A 19,432-nucleotide genomic window follows, 5' to 3' on the forward strand; every position below is an offset into this window, starting at 1 on the left:
ATGGCTGCTGGGTGAATAAATAACGAACAGCCAGTTCTAATCAGCACTAAACCAGGAAGCATGCTATTTAAACACTACTGTTTAAATACTTCTCACTTTTTTTTATAGTTCTTTTGTGCTTTGACTATGTTTGTTGATTTTGTGCTTTATTTTTATCTTGTTTTGTGTAGGTGGTAGTGATGGTGAGATTATAGTTTGGAACAACAGCACTGAAAAGGCCATACGCAAACTATCCAAAAACGTACAACACCAAGACTGCAAGTTCAGTTCAGGTATGTCTTTTTTTTTTTATAGAAGCATAAATAGAAACACTTTTATAATGGTGTAGCAGGGAGCATTGCTGCCTCACAGCTCCGGAATCCGTGGTTCGATTCTGAGCTTGGTTTATTGCATCAGCTAGGTTTTGTTTTTTATGTTTTTTCCCATGTGAGTAGGTGGATTGACTATTCTAAATCATCTAAATGGATGTGGGCACCCTTTTATGGACTAGTGTATTCATTCCTTAGAGTTCCCAGTATAGGCCCTGGGTCCGGCATGACCCTTCACTTAGATAAAGTAGTAAGATGAATAAATAAAAAAAATTTAATGTTGTTGTTGTGTGTGTGTGTATATATATATATATATATATATATATATATATATATATATATAAACAGACCTCGTATGAAATCCTCAATTTTTGCCCAACAAGTAGTTTGGTAAAAAGTCAAATATAGATTCATTACTTCAACCATTGTCCATCAGGCAATACATGTTTGTAATCTATCTACAATGCAGCATGTGCGTAAACCTGTCAATCATAAAATTTCATTTTCAGTCCGTGGAATGATGCAACAGAAAAGTGATTGCCCTATTGTCCACTGACAGTGAGTTCAAATCCTGATGATGCCATAGCCATCTTCCCTGTCAATCACAGTGAAAATAGAAAATCACGGCCACTTGTGAGCTCTTGTATGTGGAGGGGGGTGCGTAGCACATGGTGTGTTATAGTGTTTTAACAAGCAGTATGTACAGTGACATCCAACAAAATGCTTTCCAACTTTTATTAAAAAAAAAAAGAAAGAAAAGAATTGTTTATACTGTGTTGTTTATTACAAGGGCAACATGCTCAAAATTACCTGCAATATGCACTGAAAAAAGAAATGCAGCAGTTATTATTTTTTGTTTGGATTTGCCATCCAGAAAGAAGTACATTATGTAGGCAGTAAAACTCAAGCAAAATTATTATTACTTTTTTTTTTTTACCTCCCACAGATGGTGAATACATGTCTTTTGTGCGAATATAAAGAAAAGTTTTTGGAAAGGGCCATCAGGATGCAGGGAAGGGGGATACTGTATTGTTCACTGCATGTACAAATGAAATAATCTTTCATTTCTGACTAAAATGTTGGACACTTTATGTATGTGAAGCTAAATAAAACTGTTAGAGTGAGCTGTACCTGTCCTGCATCGCAGATAGCACTTTGTCTACTATTCCTACTACTGAAGAACCAACTGCAAATTCCAGTGAAAATGATTCAAAGAGTTACACTGTGACCACATTGGCCTTTCTGGAAGGACGAAAAACAGCTGCTTCAACAGGTATTGGAAAGAGAGAGAAGGGAAATCTTTCCCTAGGCAAATACAGTACTTAAATAATCACACCTAAACACAGCACAAATGTTTTACAAAATACATAATCGGTGCATCATTAAGTCTGTGTGTATTTTCCTTAAGGTGGAGCTGATCTGGTGTCGTGTGGGGGTTCAGGCATTGTTTTTTTCTGGAATACAACAAATGCTCGATTAGTTGGCAAGTTTGTGGCTCATGAAGGCTCGAACTCCATCATAATGACTGTGGGTGGGAGCGGTTGTTACCTGGTCACAGCAGATATGGCTGGAGTGGTGAAGGTGTGGGACATCCAGGTAAGAGCACTAGCTAAAATATTTTGTTTTATAAGATATTTAACACATTTTTAAGTGACTACCACAACAACAGCTTGTTTGTGCAGACTCTAAGCTGCAAGCATGATAAATAAATAATTTGGGTTAATGAATGTCAATAATAAATCACAACAATGAATTATGTCCAATGTCCCTCATGTCCCATTTTAAAATAATTTACTCCTGAAGAACTAAGTGTAAATTAAAAGTGTTAAATAAGATGTAAATTATAAAAGATTAGGAGCTTATATCTTGCTACTATATAATACATCACATATATCTAACCTCCAAAAGTAAATCAGAGCTGTGGTGATTTTCTCACCTTTTGCTGCTTCACCATACCAGTGGTGATGAGTTTTATCTGGGTGACAATCAGGAAAGTCAACCCGATGCCCCATGTCCATGAAATAAAATGTCAAGCTGGTCTTTAGAGGAAAACAATATAGCAGTCAATTATGTGATATATCTGAAATGTCCCAGGCAATACAGTATTAAAAATTGATATGTTCTGAATTCTGGATGTTATATAATATATAATAGCATTGTAATCAAAGTTTGAATGAACTGTCTAGGTCTGTCTAGTATTCTATGTTTCTCACACTTGAATATTATGACAACATTAAATTGTGCTTTCCCAGTTTCCTTAGTTCCAACTAAACTGAAATTGATCCTTGTGGCTTGTTTACTATTTGATTTGATTCAGTTTAGCACATAATTAAACATTTCCTGAGGGTCATGTTGAAAGGAGTGGGACTGAAAATGCACTTGGAAATACGGCAGTAGAAAACAAATCTTTGGCAATCGTGTGCTCAAGGAAAAAAATAAATAAAAATAGGCATGGATAAAGTGGCGTCCGTACGTAAATGATTACATAATTATATGGATGTCTGATTTAGCTTATTTACTACCAATGCACATCACAGGGACAGACTACTGTATGTTCTCACTACAAGGTAAAGCAGCCGTGGAAACAGACCAAAATCAGTGTTCCAAACTCTATTCGGAGAAACTAATGTGTGCTTAAAAAGTCACTAGATGCTATTGACTAACTTACATATTTGTTGAAATGCCATCAACAGGTGCATATTGTAACAAAAGTTCACATAAGGAAGACTTTCTGACTAGAAAATAATAGATAATGGATAAAAATGTAGAAAATACTATGCATTGTATTAGAAATACGGGCAAAAATATGAGTTTTTAGGTAAAAATAGACATATGAAAAATGGTTACAGATGGAAAAGCTCATAACCTTTTTTTATGGCAAATATTGCCAAAAAGAGACTTTAAAATAAACAATGAACAAGTGTACTAGTGGAACAAACAATGGTGGTCATTGATTATTCTTTGGCTTTACACATTGGTGGTAAGTAGACTGAACTTAGAGAGCCATAATGACGGTATTTGGACAGTCTACTAAAAAACTAGTCCGTACAAAATCTCCAAATTTCATGAAAAACTGTGATGCTTCACTAGAAACATTGTCCGAAGCCATTCTCTTAGCGAGCTTTGGGCCAATTATTTTGGTCAGCAGCTGAGTGTGATTGTGGTGTTCACACCTGGCTAAATGAAATGCACAAAAGAGGTAAATGCACAGAATTTGGTTGAAATAAAAGCATATATGTGCTTGCCTTGAAAATGGAGAAATTAGTATTTAAATATTCCAGTCTAATTGCAGTGCAGGTTCATCATGGACATCTTGATAGCTGATATCTGATTAGAAACAAGGCTGATTAGGCTTCTGTCTATTTCAGTGCAGCAAGTAACTTTCCAAGAACTTGATCAAAGGCTAACATTTACTGTCTGAGGAAATCACACTTAACTGGCAAGTTTTTTATTTTAGACATTTTCGACAGTCTGACTATTTTAACCACTAGTGGGATCTTACCCAATGTGATCTTTGCAGGGGGTTAGCCTACACAAGATAAAAAAAAAAAATAAAAATAAAAAAATCAATAAGATCACTTCCACATTGATTTGATGAAATATTTATGATGCCAATGTGGGAGGCACAGGAGGCGCCAAACTTTGTGAAGTGTAAAGATTAAAGCTTATGCAAGCCTGACCCAAGATTAACCAAGGCCACTTGAAAGGGAAGAAATTCTCATGATGCAGAGTGACCAATTATTCAGACTGTTTATCTCTAAATTGCACCCACTAGTCCCACACTGACCTCATTAGAGAGCAATCATGGATTCAGCTTTCCCTCAGACATCTCTAATAGCAAATTTCTACACATATATACTAATAGCACATTCATCAATGATGTTTTTCTGCAGGAGAAACACCCCCTCCCCTAGTCATCATGTCTGAAGGACACAAGTTTCTGTCCTTGAGCCACAAATGGAGCCTGTCAGCAGAACCAACATGATTGATGAAGGGAGAGCAGGGTGTTTGTCAACTCCTCATAACTTTCTATGAAGTATAACAGCTCTTCTCAATGAGGATAAATCACGTGTTCGCTTTCATTTTACTGCTTCAATAGCTCGTGATAATTTGCAGCCTCACATTTGGGCCTGCTCGTCAGATATAATTGCTTTACAGGCTGACATGTTGTCTCTGTGGCTGTGACACAAGCTACTAATTCTTTTTAACTGCCAGCGTACTAAAACCTCCACTGAAAACACTGCTAAACAGGAAAATGAACTAAAGGGTTATAATGTAATTATACATTTTAAGTTTTTATATACATCATTAATTTTCTGTCTGTCTGCCTGTTGATACAGGTACTGTAGCAGCGGATTCTATTCTGCTTTTATTTAGGTCTGATTCAGCTTAGAAAGTCTAAGGCCTTGCTCAGACTGACAGCCCAAATCCAGTTTTTGGCATTTCCAGATCAAATCAGATTCCTTTCATAATTTTTGCAAATATGATCTGAATCACATCCAGTAATGGTTTGAAGTCTGATTCCTAAAGATGTATTTTAGTCTGGATTTAAGATTCAAGATTCTTTCTTGTCACTATAAAGGTATAGCGAACAGTGCATCATACAGTATAGTTTAATTTCATTAGAATTTTTATTGCAGACTAGATAATACAGATGAATAGTATACTAAATATTAAACTTCGCCAAACTTCCCCAACATATGAATGAGTTCAACCCAGAGGGCATATTTGTACAGTAGGACCGATTTGTTAATAAGTCCTACAAACATTTTCTACGTACTAGGATACTAACACAGTTGGCTATACACAGTACAAAACTAACATGTTCCGTGATATTGTTTCTGTTTTTTTTTTTTTTTTAGAATCGTGCCGATGGTTAAACAATTAATGCTAAAAGAACAAGCAACATCTGCCATTTTTCCACCTCGCTCCATTCTCTCAATTGTTTTGACGCTTGTCTTCATCGTTTTTGCTTCGCGCTTCTTAGCAGTACTAGGCTTATTGCCGCTGCCTTTAAGCTTGCTTCTAGAAATCTTGGAATGCATGCTGCACTTATGTGACAGTGTATGCTTCCCATATCTTGGGAAGTTTGTAACTCCAGTCTTGAATATGAAGGTGACCGAATATTGACATCAATATATTGCATCATAAAAAGATTAAATAAATATGTGTAAGTACTATAAAATGTAAACATTATACAAAAATAGTGAATCATAATGAGTTAAATTATCTTATAATTTTTTTTATTTGTAGACCTAGCAGCATTTACCCACCTTACAATGCTAGGACAGAAACTATCCTCAAGTCTATAGGTACGTGCAAGAATGCCTCTGAATTGTTTACCCGATGGCAGTAGTTTCAATAGATGATAACCAGGCTGGTAATAGTCTTTTAAGATGTTATCTGCCCTTAAGGCAGTGCACTCTGTGGAGTTCCCGAAGGGAAGGCAGGGAACAGCCAATGATTTTCTGTTGATACTCTACTCTAAATCAGACTTCAAACTGTCCATTATGTCACTCGCAACCTGACAGAAGTTTATATCCACACCTAAGTTCATGTCCACACAATCACATGGTATGGGACCTGGATCCATGGTTGAAAAATGAGCAGGGAGGTGTTGGAAGAAGTAAGATGGAAGAAGTGAGACATCCACTGAGATTGAAATGATTATTTCTAATATTGTAAAAATTTTAGTATGTTTTAGGAGGTCACCAGGATCTTTTATCCACATTTGTTGTAACACCACTAATTTCCCCTTGAATTTTCCATGCAGCTAAATTAATAGTGTTTTCAGGCAGAGCAGCTGGCTTAGCTGCAGTATGTAAATGAAGACCAGTAGTCCCTGGACAGAGGACAAAGTGAAATGTCTGATGGGTGGGGGGTGGGGGGTGGGGGTGGCGGGCTGGTTTGCATCAGTACAGGCAAAGCTAGAGGGATTTTACAGAAACAGGGTGATACATGAGGAAATACTGTGCTGTGTGTGAGAGCCTCCAGCATCATTACTTCAGCAACCAATTCAGATAGGTTGACAGTGTGTCAGATTTGGGCTGCCAGTCTGAATAGAGCCAAATCCAATGTTATCACTTTCAAATAACAGTCAACAACAACAGTCAGTCTTGAGGATTAGATTTGTGAAACAAATCAGATCTGCCTGTGCTTTGAACAAGGCCTCAGTCCTCTGATAAGAACTGCTTTTACAAAATAAATTTTCATTAAAAAAAAATCCTATTAATCATTTATAGTTATACTTAATGTTAAGGAATGACCACAAGACCAGATAGTTCTTATGGTTGTTCCCTTTACCAGACATTATTTTGTTCTGTCTCAAAGGTAGTAAGGCAGAAGAACTGCAGCTTGTTTTGTTTCTGTGAAAGTGGGAAGCACAAAGCCCTGAGTCCCAAAGTCTGGTGGCATAATATTAAGTACTGGAAACTCTTTATATAAATGTAAAATAAATGTCACCTTAAGTATGTTTGTTCTTTACTATGTGTTTTAATTTATTAAACAACACACTGTTAATCATTTATTCATTAGTATCAAATTGGATAATAGTAACCCGTGTTAGAATTGCATGTTTCTATGATGTAAAACAATGAAATCAAGACAAATCATTCCAGATGTTTTCCCACCAGTAATGTAATATACTGTAACTGTCATTTGTGAGACAGCATTTGTGAGAAAGAGCTTTTATTTTAGCCACCCTGCCAAAATTGTGAAGAATACCCAAGATTTGGTTACATGAAGGAAGTGAGTATTACTTGTCAGTTATTCCTGTAACTTATTTATATTTATATTTGCTGTAGGTTTTTAAGCATCATCCCTGATAGGGTATATGTCATGTCCTGGTCTTGGTAATGCCACTATTGTACCCCATTTTCTCTACTCTTTGGTGATTTCCTTCATAATGTTACAGTATGTGTATATGTAATGTTTTGGACTTTCCACATGATTTTTCATCTTTTAACAAGCTCTGTAAGCTGTGTAAAAATGTAATTTCATGTAATGAATTGAGAGTAAGTCTTGTACAAGATTTGCTATATAAATTGTACTCGAATGGAACTGTTTAAATATATACAAACAAATCATAAAATGTATTCAAAATGCCCATCTTACAAACAAGAAAATAATAATAGCTCAAGGACAAAAATACTGGCACATGGCAACACTGCCAGAAGGTATTGCTTTAGTCTGATGCAATTTCTTTTTTAAAATGGCAAGTGAAGCTGTTTATAAGTGTTATATTTCAAAACTCTGACAATTGATTGTGTTCAGATTTACTTTTATTCCTCTGAGACCACACATTTTGAAATTTCAATCCATAATTGGCCTTGAAGTAGGAAAAAAGAAAGTTATAAGCATTCATATTTTCATCTTTCATCAGTCTTGGATAAAGTGAAAGCGATACTTGAGTAGAAGTCGTTTTTTGCCTCTTCCTTCTTTTATGTCCAGAAAATGACTTTGGTAGAAGTTAGTCACGTTTTAGGATATTACATAAGTAAATTATTTTGAATATAAACTTTATTGTGATTTCCTCATAATAAAACATAATATACAGTAGGATGTTTCTACCTCTTTCTAACCAATTCTTTTATAATTTTCAGAAGGGGGGAGGGGGACCTCTGGTGTTAGTTAAAAATCTGCATGTAGGATAATCACCGACATTAGCTAGCACACGTTAGCCAACACATTAGCAATATCTGGACAGGCTTATGATAGTAAGCAACTAAATAAGATTAAATAAAATTGACATTGTGGCTCCACAAGTTTTAAAAAAAATTGGGGGGAGTTTTTGAATGCCAATATTGCTGTGACTTTTGGTAAACATAAGAGGCACCTCATCTGGTACGAAGAGTTTTTCAATTCAATGTATGAAAACATTTTTTGCAAATAAGGCCACAGGTGTGTGACATTATCTTTGTTGCCACCACCGAGTTCACAGAGTTCAGCACTGCAGTCGGGGTCCTCATCTGTTATCGAAGTTATAATGTTATCAGCAGAACCTGCAGCAGGTGCTTCCATGAGGGCATCAGTCATCGTTCATTCTACTGTGATGATGACATGGCTCTTCTATGGTTGGCAGTTGGCACAAGACAGGCATTACATCACCAGCTCGAATCGGTGCAGTAATGAGTAATGATGATGGTTAGGGGATGCACTGTAAAAGTACAGATGGTGGCATGGTGGCCTCACATTTCCAGGGTCGAGGGTTCGAGTTACGCCTTGGGTCTGTGTGTATGGCATTTATTCTTTGTTGTTGTTCTGCCCATGCTTGGCGGGTTTCCTCTAGGTGTACCCTGCCTTGTGCCCAAAATCTTCTGGGATAGGCTCCAGGCCCCCTATGACTCTTTACAGGAAAAAGTGGTCTAAAATAAGAATGAATGAATAAAGTAAAGATAATGATAAAATTTAGGTAGAGTAGCAAAATATTTTTACTTTGTTACAATACATTAATGGCTGTCATACACTGTTGGGGACATAGCTAACACAATATAACCTGACTAGATTTCTGAGGATTGTTAAAGCCATATTTATAAATGATCAAAATCCTCTCTGCTAATATGCATCAGTTGAATAAAAAGATTAAAGTAAGAGAATATCCATGAAAATAACAACTTCTTATAAGTGTAATCAAGGAGGTATTTTAAAGCATCAGACACTATTAATAATTAAAATGTGTCAGTCGATTGCGCTGCATAACTTTTTCATATTATACAGACTGTCAAGGGAGCTCAGCCTCTAATTTTCTCCAAAATCTTTAATTTGATTGATTTGAAATCGATTTATTTCGAACACTCTGGAATTATTTTACTAAATATTAATAGTCTTTTTCATTATTAAAGTCATTAAATTGTATGGTGTTGTCCAAAACTGTTAGAATTGGGTTTCTTTAAAATTAATACACGGCTGTTGGGCATAAATTTTCACACAAAATCACCATTTCTAAAGAAAGTTTCAAAACACATCACAGGTGCTAAATTAATCAGTTTGCATAGACTCTGCTCTAATTTACACCTTTAGATCAAAACATCCCAAATTGCATATTCAGGAGTGCAAGAACATGAAATGGACTTTTTTTTGGCTTATGTGAAAGACTCAATCTTAGTGAATAGGCTTGCTCATTTTTGTCAGTATAAGTGTGTAAACATCGGATGAAATCACTTCATCTTTGTTGTTCTGCAGATTTTGAGTGTCTACTACATACACTGTTCTTCATATTTAGATGACAACGATGATACACATTTCTGAGTTAAAGTCGATGACAGGGTGTTGAAAACAATAATGAAACATGTCTTCTCTGCTTGCTCTTTTTCATATCAGGAATATTGTCTCCATCCATCTGAGAGTGTAATCAATCAAGCGCCAAAGATGCTTTCGAGTCTCCACCCTCATGTTGACTGCATCACTCACTTGGAAATGTGTATCCACAGCGGCCGGCTCTTTCTCATCAGCGCCTCGGTTGATTGCAGTCTGGCTCTCAGCTTTCTGTCTGGAGTAACTATAGGGACATTCGGACAGGTTAGTTGCACTCAGTGTGAAATTGGTACAGCCTTTGTACCTGTCAGTTCCTGTAAAGGATGTTTGTAGTAAGTTAACACCAGCTACATAACTTTGCCAAACCATTTTTCAGTTTTTTTTTGAAATGGTGACTTCAGTATTAAGGTCCTATTTATGTATTTTGGTCCACATGACAAACACATTAATGTCCTAAAATATTAATTATCTGGAGTATCTACAGGTAATTTAAAATTGATTTTTATTTCTATTTTAGATATTAGAAAACACATTCAAGAAAATATGACCAATTATGTTAGAATGTTTTCACTATCGAGGTAATTAGTCACTTGAGGAAACCAAGAAATTAATTAATTAAAAAAATGCCAAAGCAGACATAGATCCTATCCTGAACCAATATTTGGATAGTGTTCAAAAATGTACCTTTTGACTGTACAATATCTTAAAATAGATCATTTACTCAGATAGACTTAAAAAAAATAGGAAAGATCTGCATCTGTACATAAACTTTTGCCTGCTTACGAGCATGTCCTTCTCCTTCCAAAAAAGACGGATGTAATGATTGGTCACACTAGCTCACAATTATGGCTAATGCAACATCTACTGCATTCCTAATTCTAGGGTCAGAAGGACGACCTAAGTCTCGGTTAGGTTTTTTAATCATCATAATGACATGAATACAGTTTGCTGTAATGAAACCAACTTTCCTTTCAGGAAATGCATTGGAACATGTCCGGAATCAGTGATGTGATTGTGAAGAGAGGGCAGGAAGTGAGCACAGAGGTTATCACAGAGACTGGCACAGACACAGATCAGCAGGAAACACAGCTTGAACAGAGCCCGCAACATGCTGAGAGATCAGACAGCTATACACAGATTGAGGAGGAAAAAGATTGCACACTGTGAGTGAGGTGTGTGTGTGTGTGTGTGTGTGTGTGTGTGTGTGTGTGTGTGTGTGTGTGTGTGTGTGTGAGTGAGGTGTGTGTCTATTTTGATGTTGAATGATAAAATGGGGATGTGCAATAAAGGAATGTTCAAGTCAACAGCAGCATTATCAACTCTCCATATCCTTTTCTTTCATTTCTTCCTCTCTGCCTGCCTCCCCTCTTCTTCTTGTTCTTCACCTCCTTATTTATATTTTTCCTTTTCTATCTCCACATCCACTTATTTTTCCATCTATTCCACCTGTACTTGGTATTTTTGTCATATCCTTATGTCCTTGTCTATTTTACCCATATCTCCTTTTCTTCTTTTTACCATCATTTTATCTCTTTCCCTCTCTTTATTCTTCTTTTTCTCTCTCCACTCACTTTCATATCACGCCTTTGTTTTAATCAGCCTTTATCCATCCATATCTTTCTTTTATAGCCCAGCTCTCTCTGTCCTGATTTCATGTCCTCCTTCTGTCTTTAATTTTTTTGCGTCCTTTCTATACCTTAATGTGTTTTATCTCTTTTCAGTCTCTTTACTTTCACTCACCCTGTCCCTATCTCCTTGTCTCTTCAATTTCTAACATTTCTTTGTTTCCTCATTTCTTTGTAAAGCTTCTCTCTACTCTTGCTTTCCTTTTCTATTTTCTCTACATTTCTTTCCCATTCCAGCTACCTTTATCTCAGTCACTTACCAGCCATCCTGTTTTTCCTCTTCCCTACCCCTTTATTTAATATGTGATAAATAGAAACAGGACAGATGTTGGGCAAATGCCAGCAGATGGCTTATTTCCACTTGAGAGCTTTTATTCCATGATTCCCCTGCAAACTCATTAATGTTTTCACATCTGGGTGATTGATAAAGGAAATAAAGAACTCTTTCCTTCTCTGTATGTCACTTTCGGTAGCTGATTTGATGTTGATTATGGAAATTACAATCAAAAATGTGTGTGTGTGTGTGTGTGTAATTCCACTCACTGTTTTTAAATAATTTGCTCCAAATGGCCTTGCTGTCAATGTTTATAATGCGCATTGTCTTAAAAAAGGCAGCATCTTTTGAAGCACTTGATTGATTGCAATTAATTATCCGTTTTATAAGATGTTCCGAGTGCTAAACAAAAGCAGCATGATCACTGTAGAATGTGCATGGTCTAATCTCTTCTCTGTGTGGGTAGAGAAGAATTGTGACATATTAGTTAAGCTCTCTGATGGAAAGCTGCCAGTTTCTTTAATAAGGCAGCAAGAAGTACAGTCTAAAATAACCAGCCAAACTCATTACTTAGCCTTCAGAACTCTTGCTTCCATGCACACAGAAGGCACCCCTCATTTTGGAAGAATTCAGTACATGTACTATAATATTTTAACCTATAAATACTGCCTTAAAAATAGTGTCCATGTTACATAACCAAGCCCCACAGAAGCTATACTGGTGATATAATGTGTTGCATTGAATATTTCTACTTATTTTCACAAGTAATACATGCATTATAAGCAATACTAAAAACAGTAAAGGCACTTCATAAGTAGTTATATGTGCAAATACCTGAATAAGTCATTATACTATTCATATGCCCTATTTTTGCTTGTTTTTAATAGGCTTGTGAAAGTTAAATTATCTCAGAAAATCAGAAGAATAAATTGCATCTTGAAATACAATATTAGTGTTAATCACGAGTTTGGCATGCTCTACTCATGAGGGACTCCTCCAGGTTTTTTCCTCACCTGCTATAAATTGCATTTTGGTGTGAATTAGTGTGAGAAATTGTGTTTTGTAGAGCCTTGCTATAGACTGGTATTTCAATCAGGGCAATGGTGGCTCAGCATAGTCCATGGTCAGAGTAGCAGTTCTGTCAAATTTTAATGGAACTCACCACCAGCGCTTTATCACTGTATATGTTGTTCTAGGCAACTTAATAATACCTTTAATGATGACAGCACAGGGCAAACATCCAGAAGAATCCACAAAGCTTTGAGGCAGCAGAATGAAAGCCCACAGCGTCAAAATGTTATTGGTGCCTGTAATACCTCTACTGGTCAGTCACAGTTTATTTTCTTGCTTACATTTTTTTCCCAATTATTTTCTGGGATACACCACCCACAATTCCCTTTTATCTCTGTATAAATACTGAAATTGTACACTGCATGGGCAAAGAAAAATGCACACAACTATATTTCACTGCAGCAGTCATTATGGTGCATACAGTATTCACTGTGGCATTGTTTTTACATCCTCAAGCACATCACAACATTTCCTTTCAGAGTTGCATGAATTTTTCTCCATGATCCTTAATTGATGACAAGACTTTCAATTGGGATAAAGGTCAGGACTATGCAATGTTGAAACAACTGATGGGATAACCCAGTCATTTAATACATTCAGGTAGTCAGCTCACTTTGTTCTGTTGCCGTATAACGTTGCTGAGCCTAGACCTGATTAACTAAAGACACACCAGATCATAATGCCGTCTCCAGAGTCTTGTACATTAGACACTATGAATAATGATAAAAATAAAATAAAAAATTAATAAAAAATGGGTGCACGCAATTTCTTTTTTACCCTGGCATGTCTATTGCTCTGAATGGGCCTCTACACCACATGATCTTTTTTTTCATTGCTCCCTAGCAAATTGAAGCCTTTTTTAGCCTCACAAACAAGTTTTTTTTTTATAATCTTTAATATGTTTTTAAATAATATGTTGGAAACTTTTTAACTCAATTTCAGTAATTTTAACACATTTCTCATCACCTTAGGTTTTTTTTTTTTTGGTTTATTGCAGGCCAAGAATTTGACCCTTCTAAAACACCGTAACATCTTCTTCAAAACCACAGGATATACCTTCTGACATGGTTATTTAAGAAATGACAAGATATTCATTGCATCCGTTAGGGATAAAAGGATTGTTGCCAGCTGAAAGACTAATCACTGCAGTAATTACCCAAATCAAAGCATCTTCAGGATTTGCTTATTAAAATCCAAATACTAGTGTATTTTTATCAGTTGGGTCCATCTCAACTACATATCAAACAAAGACTACACTACCATGACCAGTTTTATTTTATTTGTAATATATTATTCAATAAATATAGATTATATAAAGTATTAAAAAATTATTCAGTCAGTAATTATTGACTCATATCTATATTATTATGCATTTGTTAATGATTTCTTTTCTCAGATAGAAGTTAAAAAAGCCTAAAGTATTTCCTGAGATTCTTTGGGCATCTTTCTTTCTCATCTAATACTTACCTAAATGTTACTGTGTATATCTCCAGGGATATTCAGCAAGCTCCGAGTGGAGGAACTGGCCTCAATAAAAGAGCTGAGCAAGCCTGACTTCATCATTAATCCTCATTTATATTTTGGGCAGATGTGGGATTCAATCTCTCCAACTCCTCCACCTCTTCCTGTGACTGGAGAAAGTAGGATATATAAACAATTAACCAAACTTAATTTGAGTTGTCTACATTTCAATTTAGATTCATTTATAATACTTATTTGGCTGACTTGTCTTATCTACAGCAACTTATGAGTGAGAGATGTTTAAGATCCTAAAAAAAAACATAATTAATATTTGCCAGTTTGCTAAATATGAAGACATACTCAACAGAAAAAAAGGGGAAAATACATGTTTAGGGAAGGTTTATAGATAGGGATATAGGAATACTGAATATGGGATGATGTGGGATGATCAATTATAATGATACAAAGTGGTGCAAAGTCTTCTTTTTTTCTCTAATAATTTCCAATAGTGCTATGGCCATGATTTGACAAAAGCGTGAATTAAATATTTTCAGTTTAAAGTTTTTCCTAGTACAGTTTAGGAGATGACATTTACTGAAATTTGCCAATTTAAGAGTTGACATTTACAGATTAAAATGTGCAAAATTGCCATTTTTACTTGTTGCATCTTGCTTTAAAGTCTCAACAGTGATCAGACAAGTACTACTTGTAAGAATTATACAAAGTACTGAGACAAACTGAAGGAATAAGTAAAACTTGTACTCAATTAAAAGTGTATATATATATATATATATATATATATATATATATATATATATATATATAATATATATATATATATATATATATATATATATATATATATATATATATATATATATAATTGCAATATATTTTAGCATTCAAGTAAATGATTTAATGCGGGTCAGGATGATATGTGGGGCTAGGAATAAAATACCCTAGCAGTTAGCTCAATCAACTTATACCTCCAGGCTTGGCCTTTTAAAAGTCACATCCATTCTATGTGTGTTTTGATATTTTAACCTGTTTAGTGATGTGATATTTAAAGCATTTTATTAATTGAATCATGGTGTTATTTTTCAGTGACATCCTCAATTGTATCATGTTTAATGATATTTAATTTAAAATGCAACTCATATAGATTAAAATTTTATGGGCCATTTATTTTTAAGAGCTAAAAAGGTTTGGTTAGCATTTGCCAACTAATAGAGCTGCATTTAGGGTCTTCCTTGTAACCACGGTAACAAAAGCAGTGCCAGGGAACTGTCACAGACATCACATCTGCTTCAGCAAAGAAGCATGGCGAGGTGTGGTTTGGCAGTAGCTCATTTGCATAGACACTGAACTGGCGTCTTTCTGACAAGAAGGGACAGAGGGAATTTGAGATACATAAAAAATCAAGGGACATTTCGGCAGGAGTATTAACCGACAGGAGCGGTGGGGGATCTCTATGACCTATGTTAACTTAATAAAATATGGTAAAATATTGAAGCTTTAATCGAATATAACATTTTATTGTAAGCAAATTAATGAAACATATTTCAACATGCTTTACAAGTTACATGGGGATCATATCTTTTTTGAACATTTTCTTTTCTAATATATATATTTTAAACTGAGAACATTGGCTATACTGTTCCCTCTCTCTATACAATCTCTCTCACTCAATAATACAGGGTCACGGGGGGCCTGGAGCCTATCCCAGGAGACTTTGGATATGAGGCGGGGTATATAGTGGACAGGGTCCCAATCCATCACAGGGCACAAACACTCTAATCAGTGCTAATCACTAAGCCACCATGCCACCCAAAAGGTATCTTGATAGTGTTGAGGATGAACTGAAATAAATAAAAATTTAGTGGAGGTTTCCCAAAAAATTGTTTTCTTGAAAAATGTTGCCATTTAGGAAAGCCAGATACCTGTCACAGACTATCTACAGTATGGCAACCAAGTCAAACGTGGTTTTATTGTAATGCTTTGTATGCACATTAGTTGCAGGGTGATTCTAAAAAGAAATCAACTTAAAATATAAGCTAAAATAAAATCATGGCTCTGATTTTCTCTCCCTCTCTCACAGATTTAAAAGCACCATTTGATGAAAAGAGTTTGTTTCCTAAAGACATGCTGGAGCAGATGGACAAGCCCCAGCATTACAGGCCTAAAGTTACTGTTATGAGAAAATATGGGACAGCTATAAGGAGCATAGGGTGTGTGTTTAACTTTCTCTCTATTTTCACAGACGGAACAGATATTTAATATTTTAAAGAAATTGCACGTACAGAAAATTTGCAGAAATGTTAGATGTAACAAACTGAGCTCATCAGTGTACCTTTTTAGTATGCGCAATTTTGCATATAAAATCATTAAAAAATTACAAGTCTGGCACAATCTTCAGATGCCTCGGGATAGGTCGTAAAATTAAGAACAGGTGAAAAGAATTAGCGTAGTTGCCATTCAGGATAGATGTACTGGAATACAGTCACATTGCACACATCAAGAATGGGTTTCTGCCAGGTGTGATTTTGGAGAAAATGTAATGTAACAGCAACTTGTTAATTTGTCCTTTTTTCCTTATACAGTATGTGTGCCAAGCAACAGTGAGAAAATAGCAAACTAAAAGCCGCATATAGCCACAGAGGCCACTGAATGTATTCTATATAATAATAATCAGCTCTTCTTTTTTATAGACTGAAGCGACAGTCCCACCTTCTTCTTTTCTACTTGCTCACAATATCAGGGTTTGCTAATTCACAGTCAAGACCAATCCAGAACTAAGGTGTCTTTCATATTACTGCAGCAAGTGTCAAAAATAGTCAACTCTTGATGTTATCTTTAAATCTATCATTTATACCTAAAGAAATGGCAAATTTATAAATTAAAGGCTATGTACTTCCCTAAACAAATGCAAGTTCAAGAATTGAGGACAGTTAGCAGTTTGCACTAAAATGTAATTTGATAACACAAATTCAGCTTTGAGATTGTTTATGAGTGCAGCTAACTGATCTGAAATAAAATCACTTAAGATTAATTTTCATATTTGTCATCACAGGAAAGCCAAAGCCAGCACTTCTGGAATCCACAAAGTCAAATGAAGGCTCAAAAACAGACAGCAAAAACAGTAAAGTTTTTTTTCATGTAATATTATTACTGCAACTTGAAAACTGATTTATTTAGTATGATTTGTTTGATTCTTTTTGCCTACTGTAAGTATTTTTATAGTGATGATGATGGTGGTGTGTGTGTGTGTGTGTCTGTCCTCTTAGTGTGGCATTAAGTCTTACCACCTCTTAAATCAGTAATTCCTGTGCTTTTGGGGCTTTCTGGGTCTGGCTGACCATAAGGCAAGGGCAGAACATCCTTTTAGAAATAGCTGTACAAACTGCTTGAAATACATCGTCACATTTGATTTTTATACAGCTAATTTTTTTAATTGGGTTGTTTTTTTTGTTTTTTTTTTGTTGCTGTATCAATTTAAAATAGAAAAGAATCTGGCATGCCTTTTTTATTGTATCACAAAAGCCTGAAATTTAAACAGGACTGTGTAGTCTTGGTATGTACTGTGAGTAGTGATACTGTCAGTTCAATTCCTAAATATTTAAACATCTCCACTCTTATACGGGTTGTATAAATCATGGTTTAGATTAAAAACTGTGATAACTGGTATTAAACCACAGTTCTGTGAAAGTCACCATGCTGTTAAATTCTTAAATCTGATCTGTCAGAAGAGACCTTTCTATTACAGTTTTTTTTGTCTGCTTGAAAAAATACAGATTTATTTATTTTTAATACAAATTCTCATTCTATATCTATTATATTTTCTATAATAACTAATAAAACAGGAAATAAAACGATAAAATGCATTTAAAATGTGTCTAATTGTTAATTTGTTGATTCTTTCTTTGAGGATATCTTTATTATTTTGGCCTCCAGTTATTTTGGGCTGATTTATTTTGAAACAAATGCATTTTTTTGTCATATTAAATTAAAGGATTGCAACTTTATTGTTTAATAAAAGTTATAGTTATAATATAGTTGATGTTAAGATGAAACATATCATGAACCCAGGAGGGCATTAATGAAATAAAACACTTGTAATAATAGTTCTGTAAGATTTTTGTTCATGTTCAGTTGCCTAACAGAGGCCTGCAGATTTTCTGCTATTTGGAATAATCCATGGTTCACTTTATCTTTACTTGTGCCACAATAACTGCTGCATCAAAAGAAAAACTATAAAAATGATTGGAACAGAAGAAATGTGGTTAGAAAAATTTTATAAATGACTGTGATCAGAAATCACTCATATGTTTGGTGAAATTGCATCATAAAAATGGTGAGTAGAAAAGACTGCTAGATTTAATAGAAAATATAAGAGCATTTACACAAACAACAGGAAAAGAAATCACTGTATTAAGAGCAAAAAAGCTTTGTGACCATGAAAGAAAAACAGTTGTTAGTGAGACTAATCACACAAAGGCTTTGATTTGCTACAAAGCAAAACAATTTGCTAAGAAGCAAAAAGATAACGTAATAATAAAAAGTTAACGTGGTCCATTGATTCATGATTTACCTTATTCCAGAGCGGCGAGCATATCAGGGAATGCACATGAAGTACAGTAATGCACCCATCAAGCCTGGGGTTCCTTCAGTAGGTCGGGTATATGCTCAGCAATGCCATATGGCAATGAAGTTAAATGAGATGACTACCTGAATTTACAGATTGACCAGGTTAACCTGTTTATGTTTTTTTTTTCTTTTCTGAGTGGGTAGTTACCACTACTTAGTACTTAGGTAGTTTCTAGATATTCCTAAAAATCATTTAATGTTACAGATTATTCATATTTTCCGTTTTTACATCAGAAAAAAAACAGAAATTTTAATAGGGACAAGAAGACTTTCTATATGCACTGCATGTACTTTTTTATGAAGTCACTTTCTACATACTAAGGTTATTTGAAGCTTTAAAGCATATAGAGTAAAGATCTGGAGACGGCAATTTAAAGGCTTGGTGAGCATGGCCTGTGTGACACCTGATGGAGGTGGCTACTGACAAGGGAGCCTAACACCAAGGAAATCATCGACCTGCTGTTGCTGGAGCAGGTTATTGCTCAGCTTTCACCAGGGACAGCAGAGTAGTTCCAGTGCCACTGACATATCCATTAGCAGGTCCACCATTCCACAATCAACTCACTCATCAACTCATGACAAGGGAATCCACAATCAACTCACCATTCCACAATCAACTCACCCTGCCACCTCCTTCTCCATTTTCACTCCTTGGAAACAAGGGTCTCTGCTCTGTAAAAACTCCAACAAGATGAATGTTGAATGAATTAATATTGTATTGTTGGCTCAACTTCTTACAATGGAATATATGACAGGTAACATTGTGAACTTGAAAACTTTGAAGAGACATAATAAAT

General features: G+C 35.2%; 1 protein-coding gene across 1 annotated transcript in view; it reads left to right on the forward strand.

Moving 5' to 3' along the window:
* LOC128527545 (WD repeat-containing protein 49-like) overlaps positions 1–17,772 on the forward strand; it is a 46,799-nt gene extending 29,027 nt beyond the window's left edge. The window contains exons 12-20 of the mRNA XM_053499977.1: positions 171–272; positions 1,456–1,581; positions 1,717–1,904; positions 9,627–9,824; positions 10,536–10,723; positions 12,656–12,783; positions 14,024–14,170; positions 16,090–16,219; positions 17,062–17,772. Of these exons, the coding sequence (XP_053355952.1) occupies positions 171–272; positions 1,456–1,581; positions 1,717–1,904; positions 9,627–9,824; positions 10,536–10,723; positions 12,656–12,783; positions 14,024–14,170; positions 16,090–16,219; positions 17,062–17,104 (1,250 nt within the window). The 3' untranslated portion in view covers positions 17,105–17,772. The remainder of the gene's footprint in view (positions 1–170; positions 273–1,455; positions 1,582–1,716; positions 1,905–9,626; positions 9,825–10,535; positions 10,724–12,655; positions 12,784–14,023; positions 14,171–16,089; positions 16,220–17,061) is intronic.
* The last annotated feature ends 1,660 nt before the right edge of the window (positions 17,773–19,432 follow it).

Source organism: Clarias gariepinus, chromosome 7 (genome assembly GCF_024256425.1).
Source record: "Clarias gariepinus isolate MV-2021 ecotype Netherlands chromosome 7, CGAR_prim_01v2, whole genome shotgun sequence".
Classification (NCBI taxonomy): domain Eukaryota; kingdom Metazoa; phylum Chordata; class Actinopteri; order Siluriformes; family Clariidae; genus Clarias; species Clarias gariepinus.